Source organism: Carettochelys insculpta, chromosome 16 (genome assembly GCF_033958435.1).
Source record: "Carettochelys insculpta isolate YL-2023 chromosome 16, ASM3395843v1, whole genome shotgun sequence".
In the NCBI taxonomy this organism is placed as follows: domain Eukaryota; kingdom Metazoa; phylum Chordata; order Testudines; family Carettochelyidae; genus Carettochelys; species Carettochelys insculpta.
This window is the reverse complement of record NC_134152.1, coordinates 34,039,789-34,063,059: the sequence shown is the minus strand read 5'-3', so window position 1 is coordinate 34,063,059 and position 23,271 is coordinate 34,039,789. Positions and strand designations below refer to the sequence as shown.

The following is a 23,271-nucleotide window of genomic DNA, read 5'->3' as shown; positions in this document are numbered from 1 at the left end:
AAGAGGTGTGGTACATATTGCAATATGTTGGATGCAGCTGTAGGAATAGAGGACTGGATTGTTGGCCATTGCAAATCAGCTACCATACAGCTACGCTAGTTTTCCCCAGCTGAGCTGTCTAGCCCACCCTTTTTGCTGACAACTGTATCAAGCACTGACTGCTTTGTTCTCCTGAGCTGTTTCTTTTTTTCTGCATGGTGGAGGCCTGGTGCCACTGTTTACTTGACATTCATGCATCTCAAACACCAGTGAGGACAGAAGCCACCCCCACACTCTCTCAAAACAATGCTACTTTTGCAGGGGTGTTTGTGGGCACCAGACCAGGCTAGTACTGTGTATGTTTCACATCACCATTTTGCAATGCACACAGACTGAAACTGACTTGCATGAATGCCAGCATGTGGCTGTTTATCAAGACCAGCTAAGAGCATAATCCATTGGCCCTGATCTTGCAAGCCAAGTGCCCGCTCATTTTATGCATGTGCATCCAAAATTCAGTATCAGTGGTTAAAGCCTAGCAGTTCATTAATGAAACACTGGATGCCAACTTCTACTGTCAGTTACACTGGTGTAAAGCTGGAGTGATTTGGATATAGTCAATATTACAGTGGGGATAAATCTGAAGTAAATGAAGGGAGAATTTGGCCTAGTCTTTCTCACCACTGTCTGTGGTTTGAAGTCTGGGGAAGGAAACACTTTTGCCATCAACACCAAAAGATGTTATCAGCTGCTGACTTTTGTACTAATCTTGCTACTTTTTTGAGTCAAAGACTAAACCTCCCCTTTGACCAGGATCGGGTCCATTATTAGCTGGCCTTATTCAGATCCTCCAGGTACGTTATACTACATTGCCAGTGGTGTAGAGTTTATTAGTCTCTCAATGAGACATGTTAAAACGTTTAAAATGTCAAACTCAGTGTGCTCTGTCTGGCTATGGAAAGAATGACTAAAGGCTCACGATAGCACTCTGACAGGCAGTCCCTGCCTGGCACAGGATAGGGAGATGCTACTTGGCATGTGGGCAGCTGGTTGGGGAATACCTTTGAAGATAGATTTGTGAGTTGTTGGAGCTGGCACTCATGCTTTCGTAGCAGATGCAATTTTTTAAAAAAAGTGAGTGATATGGGAAAGATTTGCTTTGGGGAGTGCATAACGAAAGGCCTGAGCTACTCAGCTCCTGTGCATTGGCCTGTGTTTCCCACTGTTTCCCCATGATAAACCTTTTGCTTCAGTTTAGGTTAGCAGTGCCCAAATCAAATGCAACTCTTCTCATCTAAGCAGTAGCTTATTGTTTGCCTTAATCAGCTTGTAAAAATGTGGGGAAACTCTGCATATAATCTCTTTCTTACAGAGTTCGTGTTTGTTTTACAAACGGCGCCCTTTGTGTCAGAGCATTGTTTGCTCAATAATAAAGTCACTACATGCTGTTAATCACAACCTGCAAACACCTAATAAAACAGCCCTTGAAAGCAGGCACGTGTGTGTATAAAACCAGCTCTTTCCCTCTCCATTACAGTTGGTGCTTTCTGCTTTGAAGCCTTCATGACCTCCCTTTTCAATCAACCCCCGGTTGTTAACCATGAAAAATAGCACAGGGAACTGCATTTGCAAATTAAACGTGGTTGTCTATAATGAACTCATCTTTTATAGGACTCTGGAGGAGGGGAAGTCAGGGGCTAAGATCTTTTTTATTTTCTCTGACCCCCACCCTATTATTCATACAATTTGAAATAACTTACAAAATTAAACTTCCCAGGCAGTGTACAAGGGGTAGTGTCTCCAACAACTTTTTATGTTTATTCTGATCCCTCAAAGCTAAGTGCCTGGAGGAGATTAGCTACTTAGCTAAAAGCACTGCAATTTATTAAAAAGTCATCCAACTTCAGTTTATATTTAAGAAAAAAAATCTACTGATTTAATTCCCCTCGTGGTAGGAGAGCTGGAAAACACAGGGCTGTGAATTCCTCACCTCTATTCAACTTACAGGATTTTCTTTACATATATATATATATATATATATATATATCTCCCACGTTGATAAGCATCCCTCTCCCCACGCTCTGGCACGAATCAGGAACCAGCGCCCTGGAAGCAAGACACGCTCTTACCGAGCGCAGGAGGTGACCCAATGACCTCCTTCGGGGAGAAGATACCGTGTTGTGGCGCCCAGATCCCAAGCGGACCATGCCGGGGAAGTGACAACCCCCGCCAGCCCCCCACAGTCGCAGCTCTGGCAATCTCCACCCTTCAGCCTTGTGAGTAGCAGACCAAGCAGAGCTGGCACCAATTAGAGCGCTGGGGCTCGAGTCCTCCATCCGGCACGGGGCCGCTCCGAAGCGAACCGGTTTACACGGCTGCCAAGCGGTCCTGAATCCGGCGCGGGGCGGGGCGGAGCAGGGGAGCTCCCGGCGTGCAGCCCGCGCCGCCGGGACACTTGGGTGCCCCCCGCCCCAGCTCGGCAGGGGGCTGCGGTGCAGGCTCGCGTCGCCGCCGCGCCGGCTGCACGTGTGGCGGCGAGAGGGGAACAAAGGAGGCGGGGAGCCGCGGGCCGCACCTGAAGCAGCCGCCTGCCCCCCTCCGGCGGGCGGCCGGGCGGGCAGCCGCGGGGTCCCGCCGGCGGGAGGGGCCCGCGCCGCTCCAGCATTGTCTCTCCCCGCCCCGCCCCCGGCTCCGCCTGGCCCCTCCTCGCTGCCCGCCGAAGTTTGCCGGGCGGCGGGGCTGGCGGCGCGTCCCGGGGCTTCTCCTCCTCCTCCCCGCGCGGGGCTCAGCCCGGAGGGGGCCGCTGGGGAAGGCTCAGCCGCAGCCGCACCTGCCCCGCCTCTCGCGGCGGGGGGCACCCGGGGGACCGGCCCCGCTCCTGCCGCCGGGGCTCACGTGAACCGCCCGTCCCGGCTATGCTGCTGGGAAGCCGGCCATCCGCCCGAGGAAGGTGAGCGCCGCGGGGGCCCTGCCGCGCAGGTGCGCGCTGCCCGGGGGCGCCCCGGGGTGGGTCTGATGGGGGGAGGTGGCGCCGCTCCGGACCCTGCCGAAGTTGGGCGGAGGGGGCAGCGGCTGCAGCCCGTCGCAGGGCTCGCTCCGGCCCCGGCCCCGGCCCCAGCCCCGCTCCCGCCCGCCAGGGGCGGGGTCCCCCCTCGCCCGCTCCCGGCTGCGCGGCGGGGAGGCTGCAGCAGGGGCCGCCCCGGTCTCCGGCCGCGTCCTCCGGCCCCCCTCGCCTTTGATCCCCCCGGTCTCTCGCCCCGGTGACCTTGCCCCTGCTCCTCGCCCCGCAGGTCCCGGCTGCTATCATGACTGATGGCGAGAGGAGAGAGCCCGTCCAGCCGCTGGCGAGCGAGGACGTCCGGGTGCCCATAGCTTCGCTCCCCAGCCAGGCAGCCCAGCCCGGGGAGGACGAGGATGCGCTCAGCGCCTGCAAGTCGATCCAGAGCAGTCTGGGCTCTGGAGGCTCCCCGGCCCGGGATCCAGCCCAGGAGGAGGAGGAACAGGTCCCTTACCCGGCCCTGGCCCCCACCGTCGTCTTCTGCCTCAAGCAAACCACCCGGCCGCGCAGCTGGTGCCTCCGCCTGGTCTGTAACCCATATCCTTCCCCCGGGGGGCTGCCCCCTGCCAGCCTGGGGCGCGTGGGGGTCCTGGGCTCTCCGCCCCTCGCTCCCGAAGCCAGCGGTGGCCCGCACCTAGCGGCGGAGTTTCAAGCAGTGCTTGTTTGCTTTGTGTCTCTGGATGGGCCAGGTCCGCCTTGGGAGCGACTCCCCTGAATCCGCGGCGGGCAGGCAGCAGGCTTTAAAAGGAATCTGACTTTCTGGCCGCTCTACAAGCCACTGGCTTTGTGCCTCCTGCAGCAGGAGAGCCGGTGGCTTCTAGCAGGAGTCGGGGTGAGGAGCAGGTCCCTGGCCTCTTTGAGCTAGAACTCAAGGCAGCTGTTGTCAGAGGTGTGCCTTGCCCAGCCTGGTGGTGAATGGAGTGAGTGGTCTTTGGTGCTTCCCAGGGAAAGAGGAGCTCCCACCCGTGGGATTTTAACTGTCTCTTCTATTGTTCCCATGATTATTTATTGTGCTGCCGTAGAACACAAAGGCTTCCAGCAGAATCAGCCTGTGTCTTGTTTAATAGGTCTGGGATTCAATTAAGGTTCTCCCAGTCCTGCTACTGTGCAGGAAGCATGAAAGTGTAGGTCAAGCTAAATGAAGCCAGGTAAAATCCAAGATGGAAAAACCATGGAAGAAAAGGCACCTGGCCTTGTGCACTTTCAGTCCTGGCTTGGGTGCAACAGAGAAAACAAGCATAATAGGGGGGAAAGGGTTGAAAGCTAATTCACTTTTGGACCTGCAAAGAAACAGTCACATCAGAAGCCCTTAAACTTTACTTTTTTGTCGAGGAGGTGGAAAAGAGTAAAGTTTAAAGACACCCAGTGATTTGTGTTTTAAAAACTGTGGGGAGTTAAGACCAGCCTTAACCCTTGAACTGTTTATATAAGAGACCTGAGAGTATGTGTGTTACTTCATGTTGGAAAATGAAGCATGTTAGAATTGGTTTTGAGAAGCTGAGTTTATTGCCTGCCTTCTCAGCCTGGGTTCTGAAATCTTCTGTTTGGTTTTTAGGCTTTATTATTTTATTCCTAAATTGGGGTTGAAGAAAATGCAAACAGTCCATCTAAGTCCCCTTCTCCTCCCCTAATGCATCTTTCCAAATCCATTTCACCGCCTTCAAATAATAATAAGCAACATGTTCTTAGTTGTGACAATGAGAGAACTGAATTACAGGAACATGCAAGAGAGGTTTTGTCTGAAAGCAGATTGCTTGTCTGTCTTGATCTTTAGGAATAGAGCTTTTTGCTTTGATGCGCATGTAAATGTGTCACTAACATCGTGCAGGTAATACGTGCTTACCTTTTTTTGGTACCTGCTGGTAGGCTGCTGCCTGCACCCTGCCATTGCTATTATAAATATTATTTGTTAATATGGGTATTATTGATCTACCTTTAGTTAACCAATGTGCAATTGAGATCACCTTTTTTCTCTCAGTACCAACTCTGACTCGTATGCTGTTCTTAGAAGGAATTATGCAATCCTTTTCCAAAAGCTGCTGCCTTGAATCTCCTCTAACTTAAACTAGCTTTACTCCTACTGTTATCTATGAAAACGACTGTTGCTGATTTGAACCCAGGCAAGAGCAGAATTGGTGCATGTTTAAATAGAACAGGGAAGACAAGTAAGTGCAAGTAAAACAAAGTAATGGGACTTTTCATTGACAATTTTAGCTGCATCAATATTAAATATACACCCCAAGATGTACTGAAATGGGTGCTCAAGGGTAGCTTCATTCTTTTTATATCTAAGCAATACGATGGGTCAAGAGCTATCCTTCCCCATGCCCCCTGAGTAGTTTATCATGTTTCCGTTGTATGATGATAAGGAGGAAAAAGTCAGATTCAAGGAATATCTATAGCTTTGTCCTTCATATTACATACCGGAATGATAATGCTAAAAATCCAATAAGTAGTCTTGACAAATTAACTGCAAGCTCTTGAGAGAGCCAGAGAGAGAAAGCAACATCTTTCTTATGAGTAGCATTATTGTACTCAATTCTTTGGTAGAGCTAGATTTTTTTGTTTTGTTTTGTTACTTTTCTCTAATCTTTCCATTGTATTGACCAGGAATACAATTCCCTTACTGAATTATCTGCATGACATAAAGAAGTAGACACAGATGGTTAATTGTAATGTTGGCTTATTAATAAGCCAAAATCTAATGGAAACAATCAAAGCTTCGGTTTACAGTGGTCTTGCCAGTTGCATTGGTGGAAGTGGGGGGGAAACTTTGTTCTGTTAAAATAATGTTCACAACTTATACAATGGTGGCAAATATAAAACTGACCTGGAATTTCTTTAGTTTTCACTATTTCCAGTTGCTGGCAGTTTTTTTGTGTAGTGAAATTGTTCTTTAAATTCTGTCCATAACTTGCTTAAAGATAATGGGAAGAATAACTGATAATTGTTGACCATTGTCTCTAAAGATATTTGGCTAAGCTCTGTCAAGCACTGTAAAAGTTGGCAAAGAAATCTTTATCTTGCCCATGAAATGATATTCCATCCAAATGACTGTACTGAGCTCTAAGGATTGTATGCATTTCAAATCATATTCAGTTGAAGGTCAAGCAGCTTTGGAAGGAATGCAACCAAAGCATTTTTGTGAAACTTAAAAAACTACTACACAGAAAGACAAATAGATGAGGGCAGTGAATGAATAGATGGAACGAAGGCCACCACTCACTGAACGCCTGTCTTGGAAAAACTTAACTTGAAAGAAATGTCCGATTCACAGAAGTAGTTTCTCAGTGGTTATGCAATTTGTGTGACTCTCCGTGCCTACCAAAGGACGACTCCATAAATCATGATACTAAGCAGCTTTGCATTGCAAGTTCTCTTTATTATGAGAAAGGGAGCATCCTTTTAATGGCCTAGAGAGAGAAGCTCTGTGGAAGTGCCATATCCTCTGTAGCAAAGAAGTACCTTTCATAATTAGGCTTATGCTTTTGCTCGAAGCAAAAGTAGTTCTTTGTTCTGTTTGACTTAGACAGCGATTTATTTATAGGGAGGAAAAACAAGGGAGGCCCTTTCCATGCTAAGCTATCTATTCCTTTATTTTAAAGACTTAATAAGTCAGGGAATTTATGTGCCTATTCAAGCAGGCAGTGCACCGTCCCGTCCTCTGTGTTTTTATGTAGTTTTGTATTGCCATTTGCTTTAAATATGTTCTGCTAAGAGTTCTTTGTCCAGGCCTACAAATGGGAGACCTGTGATGTGTCTCCCTGAACAACTCAGCAAAATAATTTCACGAAAGTGTCACTGGGCTGGATAGTATGTATATACAGCCAGCAACCCACAAAAACAGTTCTTTTAAAATTGAAGGCATCTGAGTATATATTAATGTTCATTTTTTCCTGCAAGAGTATCACCTTCTTTTATTACAGAGCAACCCTTTCCTTTCTGGCAGCGCAGGCTTGACTTCTCAAAAGGACCAATTTTGTGCCCACAGAAGTCAGTGGGAATCCTTCCATTAATATCAAGTGAGTGCTCAGTCAAGCACCATATGAACAGTGTACTCCATGTATATATTTGGATCTGTACTGAAAACACCAAATGCTTCTGCAGATCAAGAAGATTTAATGAGCCTGGAGTGTGGATAGGCTTCTGACTTACTAAAATCTTTCCTTTGTCAGTCTAGCTCAATTTAGTTGTGAAACCAACCCAAGAGCTTTAAATATTTGTGGACAGCGTGGGCCTGTGACCTCCAGCAGGTGTAAGTCCTAAGTATATGGTCTGATTCTGCAGCTTAAACAGAGGGGGGTGACCAAAGGGCTTACCAATGGCTAAAAAAAGATTCTGCACGGTTTTCATGTCAGACAGGTGTGCATAGGATCAGTTACTACCGGGGTCAAAGGTCAGACATTCTGAACATGTCTGGCAGCAGCATGTGCCCCTGGAAATGTTCACTTTGTTTTTGATACAATTCTCAAAGTACAGAGTGTATTTCATACATGCCACATTGGTGGATTTTCCTCCCTTTAGTTTTGTTTGTGGTCAGTGGTTGCTCTTGATTCTGCAAGTAAACAGCAGCTAAGTTAAGAAGACCCTGTGTAGGTGCCTCTAAAAGCTTGACCGTCGGTTCTTACGTGCTCGGAAGCCTTACAAAATTGTGGGATGCAAAAAGTCCAGTGTACGAACTATGTTATTCCTATGTACAAAGTGCTCTGTGCATTAAAGATTCACCAGAGGTGGAAAAAACATCCCAACTAGATTTGGTTGCTTAACAGCATGTTCCAGCACGGTTTCTTTGTCAGGCTGCTGCTTAGTGAGATCATTCTTGTCCTACAGTTTAGTAAGTTTTTATATTTGTTTGTTTGTTTTTGAATACAGGAGTGAAAAAAGAACTCCAATGTTACTTTTCAAACTGTTTCACCAATAAATTCATTTATTTGTGATATCACAAAAACAACAAACAGCCTGAAAATAACTGTTGTGAGTCTGAAGGCTGGTTTAAATTTAATCCTCCACCATCATGTCTGAAGTAGTTTTCCCCTCTGTCGTTTTTGATTTACTTAGTTTTGTTTTTTAAAAAATGTAATTGGAAGCAAACTTACTTATTTCTCTCAGTACTGGGTCTCCTACACAGGTCTATTTATAGAGGTCTGTGGGTAGGACTTTGTGTACGGTAGCATGTTATCTGGTATAACGTTTGGTTTGTTTTTGTGGAGTTTTTTCATAGTTCTTATTTAAAGGCAATAGAGTAAATGAGAGTTCTATAGAAATATTCTGAGTTTGCTTTTTGATGCAGATTTTCTTACTGGTCCCATTTCTGTAACAGATCTGTTGCGTCATCTTCAGTCAATCAGTGAGTATCTCTGCACTCTGTTTCTGAATGTAGATCTGGATTGTTTCTGAGATTATGACGGCTATTGGCTGACCAACGCATAATAGGTGGGTCAGTTTGCAGTGCTGATTAGCAGTCAGTCTGGGCAAAGTATGTAATGGACAGCAGTTTAATTTGCCAGAATACAGATTGCTGACGTTATGGCAATCGCTGTTGTGTATGCAACTGAAGAAAATGCTAGCACTGTCACTGGTTTGTAGGAACATACTGCAACTCGATTTATAATTCCCGGTAGTCCTTAAATCGGTGCATTCTGTCAGAAAACTGTCTTGGCCTTGTGGGTCATCTGGGTCTGGTGAGACAAGATCTGTGGAGTTCAGCGGATCAGTCTGTCTTTCTAGTGTTGTTATATGTGCCCATTATTTTCAGATGCGAGCACCTCACTATCCTTAATGCCTTCCCCCCCCCCCAGTACTTGTGTGAAGCCCTAAAAAGAGAGTCGCTAGGCATAGGTGACTTGTGGTAGCACTCAGGAGTAAAATTTTAATTGCTAAATAAGATGCCCCCTCCCTGTTCTCTGGGCGATCATACCTTCCCCCAACACCCCACAGGCACCATCGCCCAGCCAGCAGGAACATTCCATGTAGGCTCCTTCTCTGTTACTATTCTCCATGTAGGCAGTGCAGGATCTGGGCCAAAGACTGAAGTGCTGTTCTGCCTATTACTTCATCTAGTTCCTAAAGCTGCTTGCAGGAGGGATGCAGATCAAATTGCTTCAGGCTCTTTGGCTTGATGCTTTGTATGGTCTGTTTTGAGGAAAGAAAGTGACGGCATTAAGAATGTAATCAGTTTGGACTGGGGAAACGACATGTTTCATTGAACGCTGCATGCTCACAACAGCCTCTGATTGTCTGGGTTTGTTTAAGAAGTTTGCTGCTAGGCCACGTCCAAGAGTGTTTTCTGACAGGCACGTTGAATATGTATTTCTTAGTTCCTGATCCCACTGTTACCATGAATGGGGGGGTTACTATAGACTCTGTGATAACAGCCATATATATAATTATTTCACCTCTACTGTCCTATTTTTGTTGTGGCATGAAGGAGAATTATTGATTTGCAGGAATTTAAGCCCAAACTTCAGTTGTGTGTGCACATGGGCGTGCTTCTTAGAGAACATTGTATCAGCCTTAATAGACCTTAGCATGAAGCCTGTAGCTGTGTTTAGTCTGTTCTTGCGAAGTCAGGCTGCTGCTGACTCAGTGGGCATTCTGCATGAATATCCCCTGAATCAGAAGCTGCCTAATATAAATATTTACATGTAATTTAAATAAAATATTTAATGTGCACTGGAAGAAACCATCATGTAACAAATGTACTGCGGGGTAGAACCCTGAGAACTGTTTAACATCCACAGCTCCTGCTGAATTCAACAAAAGGCACCAGCACCACACCCTTGTGAAATCTTCCCTGGATTGTAACCACTTACAAAAGCACAATGGAGAGGGGAGAAAAAAGAGAGCCACATGAATCTCTGGGATCTTTTTAATTAGTTAATTTCAGTGTTTTATGTCAGGAAAGCATAACTACTCAAAAAAAATGTTTAATAGCCACAAGAGGTACATTTTGATACGGCTAATACAAAGGTATATGTAACCCACACGCCTTCTGGGTGTGGTTCACTGGGTCATGTAGTGGCTCTGAGACTACTTGCAGAGAGAATAATGAGTATGGCGTTTGAGAGCCCTGCTGTAGAACGTTTTACCTTAGGGCCAGTTCTCAGATCCTGCCAGCGGGTATCCGCTTCAGGCAGGGCCTTTTTTTTTTTTTTTTTTGGCGGGGGGGGTGGGGTGGGGCGTGCGTATCTCCAAGCCCCTCATGCCACCCTGGGAAGCGCAGAGGCTGGGCTTACCCATGAGAAGTCGGCGGAGTGAAGAGGCTGCTGCATCACTCTACTTCCCCATAGCTTCTGCCACTGTGGTGAGTGCAGCAGGGGCCTGACCCCTGTGGCCTTCCTGCGGGAGACCACCTGGGAAATGCCTGAGGCTGCGTCCGTTGGGCAAGAAGCTCAAGGGAAAGGTTACACTGGGGAGGGCAGAGCAGGGGCTGGGAGAGGACCAGGGCCTGGCCTTGGGGGAAGGTTATGGACACCTTCCCCCCAACCCACCAGGCTGCACGGACTCATGCTGGCTACAGCACACGGGCCGGATTGTGGCACTGTTTGGGTCATAGATGACCTCCCCAGGCCCTGAGTTTGAGGCTCCTGCTCTAAAGCCTTAGCTACTTGCCAGCTGTCTTTTGGCTCATGAGTTAGAGGCTCATACTAAGCTCCACAGGTCCCAAGTTCGATTCCACCTGTCAGCATTACATGCATACCTGAGAACAAACAATATAGGCCATGCTCACAGAACGGGCAACTGTACCCTGGGAAGTAGTGGGGAAAAAAATTGGGAATTGTGACACATGATACAAGCTCCCAGTATGACCTGTGGCCAAAATAGCTAACGTAGCCCTGGAATACGCAAGCGGGCCTAACTCAGGTCGGTATACCTCTGTGTTGACGCTTGTGTGTCTGCTGCTGAGTCATTGTTTTAGGCCCTTTGCAGACTCACCTGGGCACCCATTTAAAGTCTGTTTATATTTAGAGGAGATATGTGCACTCAAGGGCTAGAACTTTTTTTTTTTTTCCATGAAAGATGAAATTCTGCGGCATAGGTTCACACCCTCACATGAAATTCTACAGTAAGGTTTGTGATCGCAGAATACGCTGGATCGCGTGTGCAGAGAACTCAGCTATCGCAGTGGTGCACAAGGAAGTGAAATTTATTGTGAAACTGATGTCTGTTTTAATCATCTGAGCAAAATAAAATGCACAATATAAAGGAAGAGCACAAATACTGAAGATTAAATTAGAGCTTTAACAGTATTGTGGTATTAAACATTGTTAATCACACAACCAAAATGATTTCAAATATATGGACCCAAATTTCTTTCTGGCAGAAGCAATAGGGAAGGTGATGGTGAATTTTAGGACCTTGATGATAGGTTGGTTTGTTTTTTTTGTTTTTTTTTCTTCTTCTTCCTCTGTCCCTAGTCAAGTTTAATTACATTACAAGGCCACTGCGCAGCTTACCACAGTTATGTGCCTTTGGTCAGTAAAAGCCTAAACCCAGACTGTAAGGCCTGCTGATCAGTATTCATTGAGGAATGCACATAGTAAACGTCTATGTATTTCCTCTGAATGCTGTAATTTAGTTAAGGCTATTATTCTCATAAAGACCAATTCACACAACAGTACTACCACACCCACAATAGTCACAATTTATATGATTTCATCAGAGAAATTGTCTATAATCTTTCACATGTATTTTTCATTATTGCCCTCTATTTTGAAATTGCTCTCTACTAAATTACCTGCCAAAAAGCATTTTAAAGAGAATAGACTGTTACTTACTCCTGTATCTTTTTACAAGGTTACTCCTAATCCCTTCACTGTAATTGTTCCGTGCTTAGTTTTTATTGCATTTTTGTAATATTTCACATCGCTTAACCCCAGAAAATTTAACTGATTACTTCTCAGCCCATGGAGAGAACTAAACCTAAAGGATCTTGTTAAAGTTTTTTGCAATAGCCTTTGGTTTTTCTGCCTCTCTGACTTGGTGGGAACGAACAGATGCAGTCAGGTTTGTTTACAACTGGCTCACGTGCTGGACATGGGTATGTTTGATTTTTTTCCTTTGTGTCCAGAAGCCCAGTCCTCAGGTGGTATAAACTGGCACAACATAGGCAATGGGAATATACCATCCACAAATCTGTGCCTGTATGTCTACTTCGTTCATGTATTTTACATACAGTAGGTATGCCTTAAGAAGTTAAAGTGTAAATACCATTTTTACAAATGTTTTTTATGCAGCACTGTTCCTGGGTTGGTTATAGATCTTTCCCGAAGCATCATATATTTATTTTTTTTCTTAGATTTCTTTTCAGTTGGGGAGAGCCAAAGAGTTTTGTAAAGTGAGGATTAGTTTTAAATTTATCATTGAATTTAGGCAAGGAATTATTATCTAGCTGCACAGAGATTGTTCTAGGTCTTATTGCACTATTTTCCTGTGTATTTTGCTATTTAAAGGTGGCAGTCCAAAAACTGTAACTCTTCAGGTCAATTAGGAATATTCTGCTAGACCGCATTGGAAGCAGGATCTTAAATCCAGCTGTCATGTGCTAGCTAAACAGTAAGCCCAAATTCATTGCTCTTAGTGGAATTACTCCTTTGTGGTAACTGGAGTTGTATTTGTCTATAATCTTCAGTAAATGAGTTCTGAATCAGTCCTCTAGGTTTTAAATTTTTCCAAAAGGCATGGCATGTGGAGGGTAGCCTCTCTCCACTTGGCTTTCTGCTGGATTGTAATTGTGACTTTTGCAGCCCCTTTCACTTATGGGGGACCAAATCGGGAGTAACCCCATTGAAAATAATGGGAACTATGTAACCTGTCCCCCAGTGAAGCTGTGGCGTGTTCCAAAGCTGAATTCAAACCAAGAGTGTCTCCGAACCAGGTAGCAAACTCCTGTAGCACTACCATTAAAACTCATGTAGAAATATGTTAGCTCGATTAACACAGATGTCCTAAAAGAACATTGCTCCAGATTTTGCTATTAATTCTTAAGGTAGCATCTGTCATTACATCTAATCCTTTAATCCAGCTGTAGCAGCCACCCTGTGCTTTAAAGTAAGATCATGTTTGTCTTTACTTTTAAGTGAAAACTTCCCTTCCATCTCATGGAGCTGAATAATCTGCCTTCCTAACAGTTAATTTTGCAATAACGTGCAACAACTATAAAATCTTCAGGGTACATATTGTATTTCTGAACCAGCAATTAGAAGTCATCAGCCTTTAAAGAGACAAATTTAAAGTGAATTATTTGCTGATTAGCTCTGTATAGTCTTCCGGCGCTATTCAGAGCCTCCTGTTGCATGAAATTTTAAATGGGTCATTCAGGATAGAGATTTGGCCAAAGGAAGAAGTAGGAGACAATTTGTCTTTTTCCTTCTTAATAAAATATGTTTTGAGTGCTGTTCCAGTCTGGCTGGTTGGGCAATGGTCTTAAATGCACCAATTCAAGGTCTAATTTGCCCATTTCAATTGACAGATGGAAATTGCGTGCTTTCACAAAGCTAGTAGTGTTGAGTAATTTCACTCAGGGTAGTGCTGATGAAAGCAGTCCAAAAAGCTGATAGTGTGTTTTTTTTAAAGGCGAATACAATTTATATTTGCAGGTTTCACCTGCTCTTTCCATCATGGCCGTACAAATGGGGCGAAAGCATGAATTTTTACCATTCTGGCAAATTTTGATGCGGGAAAATAAACCACGCAGTTTTATGATTCATGGTTGTTTGCAACATCTGTCAAGTTCCAGAAGAATCATGATTTGGAGTAACAATAGTACTTGATAAATGTTACAAATAGATCAGTATAGAAAAACTCTTCCACCCTCCCACGCCATTGCTCCAAGAAGCTCCTGTGCTGAACTAGTCATAAGAACAGACATACTGGGTCAGACCAAAGGTCCATCAAGCCCAGTATCCTGTCTTCTGACAGTGGCCAATGCCAGATGCCCCAGAAGGAATGAACAGCACAGGTAATCGGCAAGTGATCAATTCCCTGGCACCCATTTCCAGCCTCTTGCAGACAGAGGCTAGGGACACCGTCCATGCCCATCCTAGCTAATAGCCACTGATGGACCTATCCCCCAGGAATTTATCTAGCTCTTTTTTAAACTCTGCTGTAGTCCTTGGTCTTCTCAACATTCTCTGGCAAGGAGTTCCACAGGTTAACTGTGCATTGTGTGAAAAAATATTTCCTATCATTTGTTTTTAAACCTGATGCCTGTTAATTTCATTTGGTGACCCTACTTCCTGTGTTATGAGAAGAAGTAAATAACAATTCCTTATTCATTTTCTCCACACCAGTCATGATTTTATATACCTCTATCATATCCCTCTTAATGGTCTTTCTTCCAAGCATAAGTGTCTTATTAATCTTCTTCATGTGGCAGACGTTCCATACCCTTAATCATTTTTGTTGCCCTTTTCTGAACCTTTTCCAATTCCAACATATCTTTTTTGAGATGGGGTGACCACATCTTCAGTTCTACAAAGCTTGTCTTCATCCGCACATTTGAGATATTTGTTCAAATGGGCATAGATGAAACTCCACGAGATTCATATGGACACACAAATGTTTGCACACACACCCATTTTTTTTTTTTTTTTTTGCATGTGGTCCTGAAGCATATTTATAGGCCACCGACCAGGCCCACAGTGACCTTACAAACCTGGACAAGCAAACCACCACCACCTTGCTGTAGCAGTGGTTTTGTGTGCTGACTCCAAGGTCAGCTGGAAGGAACTTGTTTATTGCAGCTTACATACAGAATGCCACACTCCAGTGATCAAGTGGGATATGCTAGGCCAATGATTTGGTTATATTAACATGGAATCAAGTTTCAGTACGTTCTTTTTGTACCAGAGATGACACCACACTTTTTAGCAAACTCCCCTCTACTGATTCATTGCATAATAAACATCTGTAATCAAACAGAAAATTCTGCATCACAGGCCGGGTTGTATAAAATGCTTGCTTCCTTCTTTGCAATGATAAAACCGTTGGGTGGGACTTCTCTGGTTTATTCTGAGTAAATCTGGTGGGATTTTCAAAATCTTTCCTTGTAGCATCATCCTTGTCCTGTATGCAAATCAGGGATATTTGAAGAATTGAATAACAGGCTGTTTATTACATAGGCCAACCATTGTACTTGGCTATATTGGTTATGCACTTGCTTTGATATTACAGGTTGAACCGCTCTAGTCCATGACACTCTTGTCTGACAATATCCGTAATCCAGCATGATTTTAGTTAGCTGGACGACCACTTACTATGGGTGCGGTCACGTTTCCTTTTGTCCCATAATGTTTATTTCCAGACACCAGCCCTACTCTCCGTGACCTCCTGTAGTCTGTCAAATTCTCTCATCCGTACTGGTCAGGTCCTGTGGGTGCTGGGTGAGAGGTTCAACCTGTACTATTTTAATATGTGCATATCTATGCTATCTCTTAAATACATGCTTAAATATACATAGGCCCTTCTATTTTACCCGAGGTAAGTTCACCTAATCATCATCTCACCTGATTACACCCTGCTGCTCAGATTTCACCACCATGGCTGTGTCTACACTAGCTCAAATCTTCGAAATGGCCATGCAAATGGCCATTTTGAAGATTACTAATGAGGCGCTGAAATGCATATTCAGCACCTAATTATCATGCCGCCAGCCGCGGATTTTCAAAATTGCTGCTTTTCACTGCCATGCGGCTCATCCAGAGGGGGGTCCTTTTCGAAAGGACCCTGCCAACTTCGAAATCCCCTTATTCCTATCTGATAGGGGATAAGGCTGATGGGGATAAGGGGATTTCAGAGTTGACAGGGTCCTTTCAAAAAGGCCGCCCCCCCCTCCCTGCCCGGGCTGAGCTGCACAGCAGTGAAAAGTGGCAATTTTGAAGAGCCGTGGCCAGCAGCATGCTAATGAGGCACTGAATATGCATTTCAGCGCCTCATTAGTAATCTTTTGCATGGCCATTTCGAAGATTTGGGCTAGTGTAGATGTAGGCCATGGCATTAAGGAGGGAGAACATAAATCCACACCTTTTTCATTGATGATGACCGATGAGGAAAAGGCTGGAAAAGTAGCCGTGAAATGAGCTAAATCAGCGAGTTGAGCATTACGTGCTTCCCCAGGAGGAAGAAAGAGGGACGTTGCTTGGGACGTGAGTTTCAGGCATGGCTGACGGGGAGCAATCAGTAATACCCACGCTAAGTGCACTACTATAGAGATGCAGCCACTCCGTTCCCAGGGTAGTGAGGATTTTTACCCAGGGAGGTCCACTCCCCAAGCAGCCCAGTATGACAAGGGATTGCACAGCCTTTATTGCAATTTGTTCTGTGGGCTGGTGTTGAAGGGGAGAAGCCGTGGTCCTAGCACTGAAGGAGCAGCTGCTGTGTTCTTCAAGTCTTGGCGTGTTCCTTGCATGTTCCCATCCCTTTACTGCTGCATATTTATATCCCATTCCGACAGTACTATCTTTCTTAGGGTTTTATTTAGCTGCATGTCACCATCTTCTCTGTGCACCTCTGCCGTACACTTATACATACATATATATCTCATTGCTGGAAGGGACTTTGAGAGGTCATTGAGTCCAGTCTCCAGCCTTCTCAGCAGGACCTATCACCATCCCTGAATTTTTTTTTTTTTTAATTTATTTGCCTCAGATGCCCAATTGGCTTTCTCAAGGACTGAACTCTGAACCCTGGGTTTAGCAGGCCAATGCTCCAACCACTGAGTAGCAACGACCAAGTCCTTCCTGCATTTCGTGCAGTCTCCAGCCCTCTTTCCTTCCTTAGAAACCTTGAACTGTACTCCAGGGGATCTATCCTGTAAACCCTTACCGGTGAAGAAGCCTTCATCCTGGAAGGCATCTTGATGGTGTCAGCAAGGTTGGTAGGACAATTCAGTGAGGCAGGGCCGCTCTCCCTGGGGTAAGGGTTAGCAGGTCTAGGCAGTGTTTATTTTTAAAAGTGGGGGAGGTACAGAAATTGATTTTGTTTTGCACCTGCACTGATAGCTCTATAAACAGTCCCAGCTAATAGGGTGGGTTGCTCCTACCTCACGCTTGGTTTATAAGGAAGTCAAATTTCTTTTCGTGTAGGAGACAATTAACCATTTTCTTTCTTAGCCCACTTATTTACTGATGAAGTGGGTCTTTGCCCACGAAAGCTTATGCTCCAAAAAAATCTGTTACCTTATAAGGTGCCACAGGACTTCTCGTTGTTCTTGCAGACACAGACTAACACGGCTACCACCCGATACCTGCTAATCAGCTGGGTGGCTGAATCTCTCCTGGGTGGCTGCCCAAGTGCTTAGTATACAGGGAACACAGCTCATTATTTAAGGCTGCTAGATCTTGAGTGAAATCCTGGCCCCATTGAAGTCAGAGTTTTGCCCTAGACTTCATTGGACCATAGTCTCGGAGGGTCAGTGGTGTTAATCTGTAGCTTCACAAAAAACAAACAGTCCTGTTGCACCTTAAAGACCAACAAATTTGTTAGATCATGAACTTTCGTGGGTAAGGCCCACATCTTCAGATTTTCAAAAAATAATACCTAATAAATACATTTGTTTAGTCTTTAAGGTGCTACAAGACTGCTTGTTTTAAATTGGACCAGGATTTCACCCTTGCAGCACAGCCTCTAGTACAGAGGTAGTGAGCAGATTTGATTTATTAAAATCAGGAGCATATTCTTCCTTTGGTTGCATGTGCCTATATTGATTTTAATAAGATGCAAGCCTACAGTTGCATGAGCAGGAGTTAGCCCCGAATATATTGTGTATCTTCAACCTCTTCTAAGTGTGTTTGTCTGGAGTCTCTAACTGTATACTGCACACTGTAATTTTGTTTTTAAGGTAGATCCACCGTGCTGCCAGTGGGGACTTGAAAGATTGGAGCATATCTGTTCATTAGGATTATTTAATTTCATAACCTGGAGGCATCAGTGACATGGAGAAACTACTGGAAAAAATATCCCATCTTCTTCTTCTCCCAAGCCTCTTAATTTTAGGACTATGACAATTTTGTTCTTGTTCAACAGCCTCAGACTTATAGATATATGCAGAGGGCTGGGAAAGGCTAGTAATCAGGAGAAGCACACCATGGAATAGTAGCTTTAGTTTTATGTCTGCTTGCCTATTTGAAGTTTCCCATCCATTCCCAAGAGAACCATTTACATGCCAGGCTCTATAAAAGTGCTGGAAATTCCTTCATCTGACTTTTTGATAAAGGATTCAATTTCAGCTCTCTCCAAACCGGTAACAGAAGAAATGAAGCCAAAAGAGCCTTTTGCCTGAAATATACCTGTCGTTTTTCTCTTTATCCACGGTGTTGAACATTGTTTTTGCAGTTTCAAGAGTGTGCCTCTCTTGTAAACACATTTATTAGAGTAGCTATGGCTAGCATCTTTATTCTGTAGCAAAGGGTCTCTCTACTTCTTACTGGTTTTAAGGCTGCAGTAAAACTCATTCCATGCGGAATCGTATTTTTATGTGAACGTAGAGTTTGACTGCTGTCAGATTAACTGCCCTGGAGGGCCAAAGCTTTTATGAAGGCCTTAATGCTTACCTGCACCATTGATCTACTTCAGCTATGCAAATAACGAAGCTGAAGTCAACATACCCACTGTCGCATCGGGTGTGCGGTAAGGTCCACGGGGTTGCTCTCCTTTTGATGTTGGATGCTCTTCACGCCTTGGTTGAGTACCAGTGTTGAAGGGAGTGAGCTCAGAGATAAATTATCATGACTACAGTAGCCATGAGAAATTGATTGCTGGTAGGTCAGTCGCTGCTGCATTGACCTGCCATGTAGTGGAGACAAGGCTTAAGATACACAGCAAGTGCAATGTCGGTTTCACCACACTTCCTTGCCATGTTCCTCAGACCTGCTCTGTGTGAGGAGATTCTTCAGCCACTAGGGACTGTTCAGTTCTTGCAAGTCTGTGGCAAAGACTCCAGAGTTGTGCCCTGTTGTGAGAAAAGCATTTTTGTGGCATGGTCTCTTCCTACCTTGTAGAAACAGATGTGAGATACGAGATAATTTCATGGATGCCAATAAGTGGTTTTCTGATGGTAATACTTTTGGTCAGTCTTAACCAGTCATGTTTGAAATGATTCTTATGTATATTGGCAATTAATTAAGGAACTAAATTAGCATTTCATATTAGGATTATTTATTTGCATTCGTGTCTATAGCCTTGCCCCAGATGAGTCTTTTGTGCCTGGCATTGTACAGGTACATAATAAGGTGATTCCCACCCCAAAAAGCTTACAATCAGCATAGAAAAGACTTTTTTTTTTTTTAGAGGGGTAGGAAAAGAAAGCTACTGTGAGATAAAGACCTGCCCAAACACATGGGATTAGAACCATGACTGCCTGAGAGTACAATGTTCACTGGAGCATGGTGCTGCTCTAATCCTTCTAGATGTGTCAAATTCCTTGTGCTTTTCTGTAAGCTATTTGAAAATGTTTTGTATCCAGATGAGCAAAGAGAAAAGTGAGTGTACAAATGGGCTCTAGTTATTCCGACTATTTATTTCAAACATTGTCTGCTGCGTTTTGGGCATTCACCAAACACCCGAGATGAGCAGTCTGTACTTGGGCAACTTCCAGTCCGAAGCTGGACAAGCAAACAGAGGTTATGGACAAGGGAACATCAACAGCAGTGGGCAAACAAGGTTATATAAGTGCATGTTGAACCTCTCTTTTCCAGCACCCTGGGGACCTGACCAGTGCTGGACAAGAGAATTTGCCAGACAATGGGAGGTCAATATTTTCTAGCCCATTTCCAACACTTCTACTGCTTACTGGGCTTGTAGAAGACATTTGGGGTAAATTACAGATAAATAACATCAGAGAACACTGAGAGCCAGGTCTGGTGGTTGTAAACAACCTTTATGGGGCCATTGGAAACATGGCCACACCCATGATAAGTGGTCATCCGGCTAACTAAAATCATGCTGGATTATGGAGTTTGCCAGATGAGAGAGTTCTGGATTAGAGGGGTTCAACCTGTAGTATAGAAAATATACCTATTATTTGTCTGGGGACAGCTGTATGCCCACCTGTTAGAGTTACATGGTACTTGTGTCATCTTAAGGTGCGATCCCTCTGAATGTCCCCATTGGAATATACCCACTGCATTCCAAAGGGACTCCTCAACTGAGTGAGGACCATGGTATCCAGCCTTTACCAGGGCAGGAAGGCAAAATAATGCCGATACAGAAGCCTGCTGCTTGTGAGGTGGTTGTTTAGCTGTAAGTAAAGTCCTAGGTAGGAGTCACAAAGGGCCCTTTGAAGGCATGTGTAGTAAGTTATGCAGTAAGGATCGGAATCATCACTGGTCCAATGGTGAGTTATACCAGGGACCAAGTTAGTCCAAAGTTTGACCCACCAATGCATCAATGGGAGGGGGAAATCAAATTCTTAACCAGAGCTTGAGCATCTTTGATCTTACTCGGGTAGGACAGAAATGTAAACAAGAGGGCAGAGTGCTTAGGAAAAAAAAAAACAAAAAAACAACCTCCAGCTGTCTGATGATAGAGCAATGTCAGAGCAGACTCTGGATCTCCAGGTCATGGAACCTCTGAGCTAATAGGAGCGGGGTGTGTGCTGTAAGCAGAGCTGCTGGTAGGCAGAGCTGGGGCAGTAGTTTAGGTCACTGCTCTTCATCTGATGGCAATTTCTGTAGCCTTCCTCAATGGAAGTAGGGTTGGCATAATGGGAGGGGAAGGGTTAAAAGTGGGGGAAACAGAGGAGCCCTCTGGAATCTCGTGTCAGAGAGCAAATAGCGAGCCATAACTCACCCTGCTGAAGCCTGAGGCATTGCAGCAGACATGGTATCTTAAGAACACTGAGTTCCATGGGGTGACTTAAGGACCAAGTTCAAGTTAGTCTTAACCCTGCGTTTCCTGGCGATGGCAGATGTAAGCCAGACCTAGCGCGTTGTTTGAACGCTGCCTCGGCGGTGCGGGTGATGAACTGAAACGTAAACCTCGTTCCCCTTCCTCACTGCTTCCTGTGCTCCTTCAGCCCATGACATTTTGTTCCGTCAGCTGAGTATAAATAAAATGTAGGTGATGAGCCGAGCTGTCCACAGCACGTTTCTTTTCCCTTGCAGTGGCCAAGCGTGAATCGGCTTTGAGGCAACTGAGGTATTTTGGTGTAACTTGTAAAGCTTGTATCAGTACAAAATGTGACTTGTGTTTATGGGAGTGGGCATTTAACAGTCTCTTAACAAAACACGTAGAAATGTATAATCAGAAACTTTGCTGTAGGCAGGTGCATTTGTTCTACCAGTGGTTTTCAACCAGTGTGCTGCAGCAAACTGGTGTGCCATGGGAAGTGTCCCTGTGCTAGGAAATTTCATCAATTTCCCCTTTGCTGTGGTCTTTTGCAGAGCCAACCTGGTGGTGGTGGAATTGGTGACCCCATGCCTGAGTCTCAGCTGGTGTGAGATTTGTCAGTTCCCCCTCCACCCCCCGTGGTGCCTCTTTGCAGAGCCCCCATGAGGGAAGTGTGGACCCTGGGACATAGCTGAAATGCTGCTTCCTGACCACATGAGCTGGTGGGGAGCCTGCCCCTGCCATGCCAATGGGGAGGGAGGGAGGTTGGGAGCCTCCTGGATCTGCAACACGGTTTAGATGCTGCATCTCGGCTTCAAGAGGCTGGTGGGGAGGGGTGCTGCTTTCAGTAGTTCTCATTTACTCAACATCCCTAGCATTGGCATCCAGCAGATTTTTGAACATGTGTCTGTGCTTGCTGTCGAAGACAGTGTATCTGTGGTGGATTTGAAACATTAATGCATCTGAGCCTCGTTTGGCTTGTTGTGTGCACTCCCATGTTGCAAACCTCGTTAGTAAGACGGTAACTGTAACCATAGTAAATGTGTCGTTCAAGGGATCAATTCAGCTGAAAAAGCAGGTGTGCCACGGAACTGTTTGTTTCATTGAAGCATGCTGTGTTACTGAAGGTTGGGAACTACTGCTATAGACTTAAGTCCTATTGTTCCACAAACATAATCTTGTTTCTCTGTCTCTAGTAATCGGCACTTTCTTCGTTTCCTCTAACCAGCTTTGTAAAGTTCTTTTGAAACCTCTTATCACTTTGATTCCTCTTTTCACTAGCGCTCATTCCTGGCAGGCAGAGCAGTCCCACGCTATTGAAAAGTACATTGCACCAAGCAGATAAGATGTCAGTGAAACAAAGTGACTAGGTTCGTTAGCTTTATGTTTGGGAGTGGCCAGTAGCAAACAGGATGCCTGAAACGCTAATGGCCAAGTTCATTTCTGGTGTACCTTGTTAACTGAAGTTCTTAGGTGTGTTGTGGTAGTGATGGAAGCCCACAACAATGACCCAAAGAGCTAACAATGTAAACCAAGTGTGTATTTGGTCCGTGGAGTGTCTCCTGAATCCAGGCCTGCCAACAGTGGGAGTAGGAGGGGCAGTGCGCCAGGGCCTGGTGCTTCAAAGGGGCCCTGAGATCCCAGCCAATGTTGCTGTCACTGCAGCAATGTCTGGAACCTCGAGCCTCTTTTTGTATTGCCACTAGAGTGCTGTTCCACAGTGGGCTGGAGAGGGGTGGGCATGCCACGCTCTGCTCAGTGCTTAGGGCTGACAGCCTGAGGCCCTCCCCCTTGCACCTGAGGCCCCACTCCTTCCAAGAGCTTGGAGGTGGGCCTGTCCCCAATACATCTTGCCCCAGGTCCCATGGTGGCCATCAGCCCCGCTGCCTGAATCTACGTCAATCATAGAATTCTAGGGGTGGAAGGGACCTCAGGAGGTCATCTAGTCCAGCCCCCGCCTCAAGCAGGATCAATCCCAGCTATAATTATGTCAAGCTGGGGCTTCAAAACCCTCTAGGGATGGAGATTCCACCACCTCTCTCAGTAACGCATTCCAGTGCTTCACCGCCCTCCTGGATCCTGTCCATGCAAGCTTTAGATGCCTCTTGGCAAACAATGCCTTAGGAGACTTAACAGCAAGGTTAGCCATTGCTTCTCCCAGCAAAGAGGTTAGACTTATTCCTGATGTCCCAGGGCCCAGTTTTGCAACCCTGCTGAAAGTGAGCTGCCTTGTTAGCTCTAATAAGATTACTCAGAAAAATAAATGTTGCCAAGTTATGAATTAATTTTTCATCCTTCTGTGTTGCTTTGTTTAGTGCATTTTAGCCCGCGGTTGCTTGGGGGGTTGGACAGCCTTCCAAAAGTTTTGCTGCTTATTCCAAGTTTTACCAAAGTTCCCCAAGCTTCTT

The 23,271-nt window shown here is 45.2% G+C and overlaps 1 protein-coding gene across 1 annotated transcript in view; it reads left to right on the top strand.

Annotated features, from left to right (window-relative positions):
- Positions 1-2,862: 2,862 nt before the first annotated feature.
- Positions 2,863-23,271, top strand: part of CACNA1H (calcium voltage-gated channel subunit alpha1 H) — a 493,948-nt gene continuing 473,539 nt past the window's right edge. The window contains exons 1-2 of the mRNA XM_075010231.1: positions 2,863-2,929; positions 3,270-3,574. Coding sequence (XP_074866332.1) covers positions 3,285-3,574 — 290 coding nt within the window. The 5' untranslated portion in view covers positions 2,863-2,929; positions 3,270-3,284. The remainder of the gene's footprint in view (positions 2,930-3,269; positions 3,575-23,271) is intronic.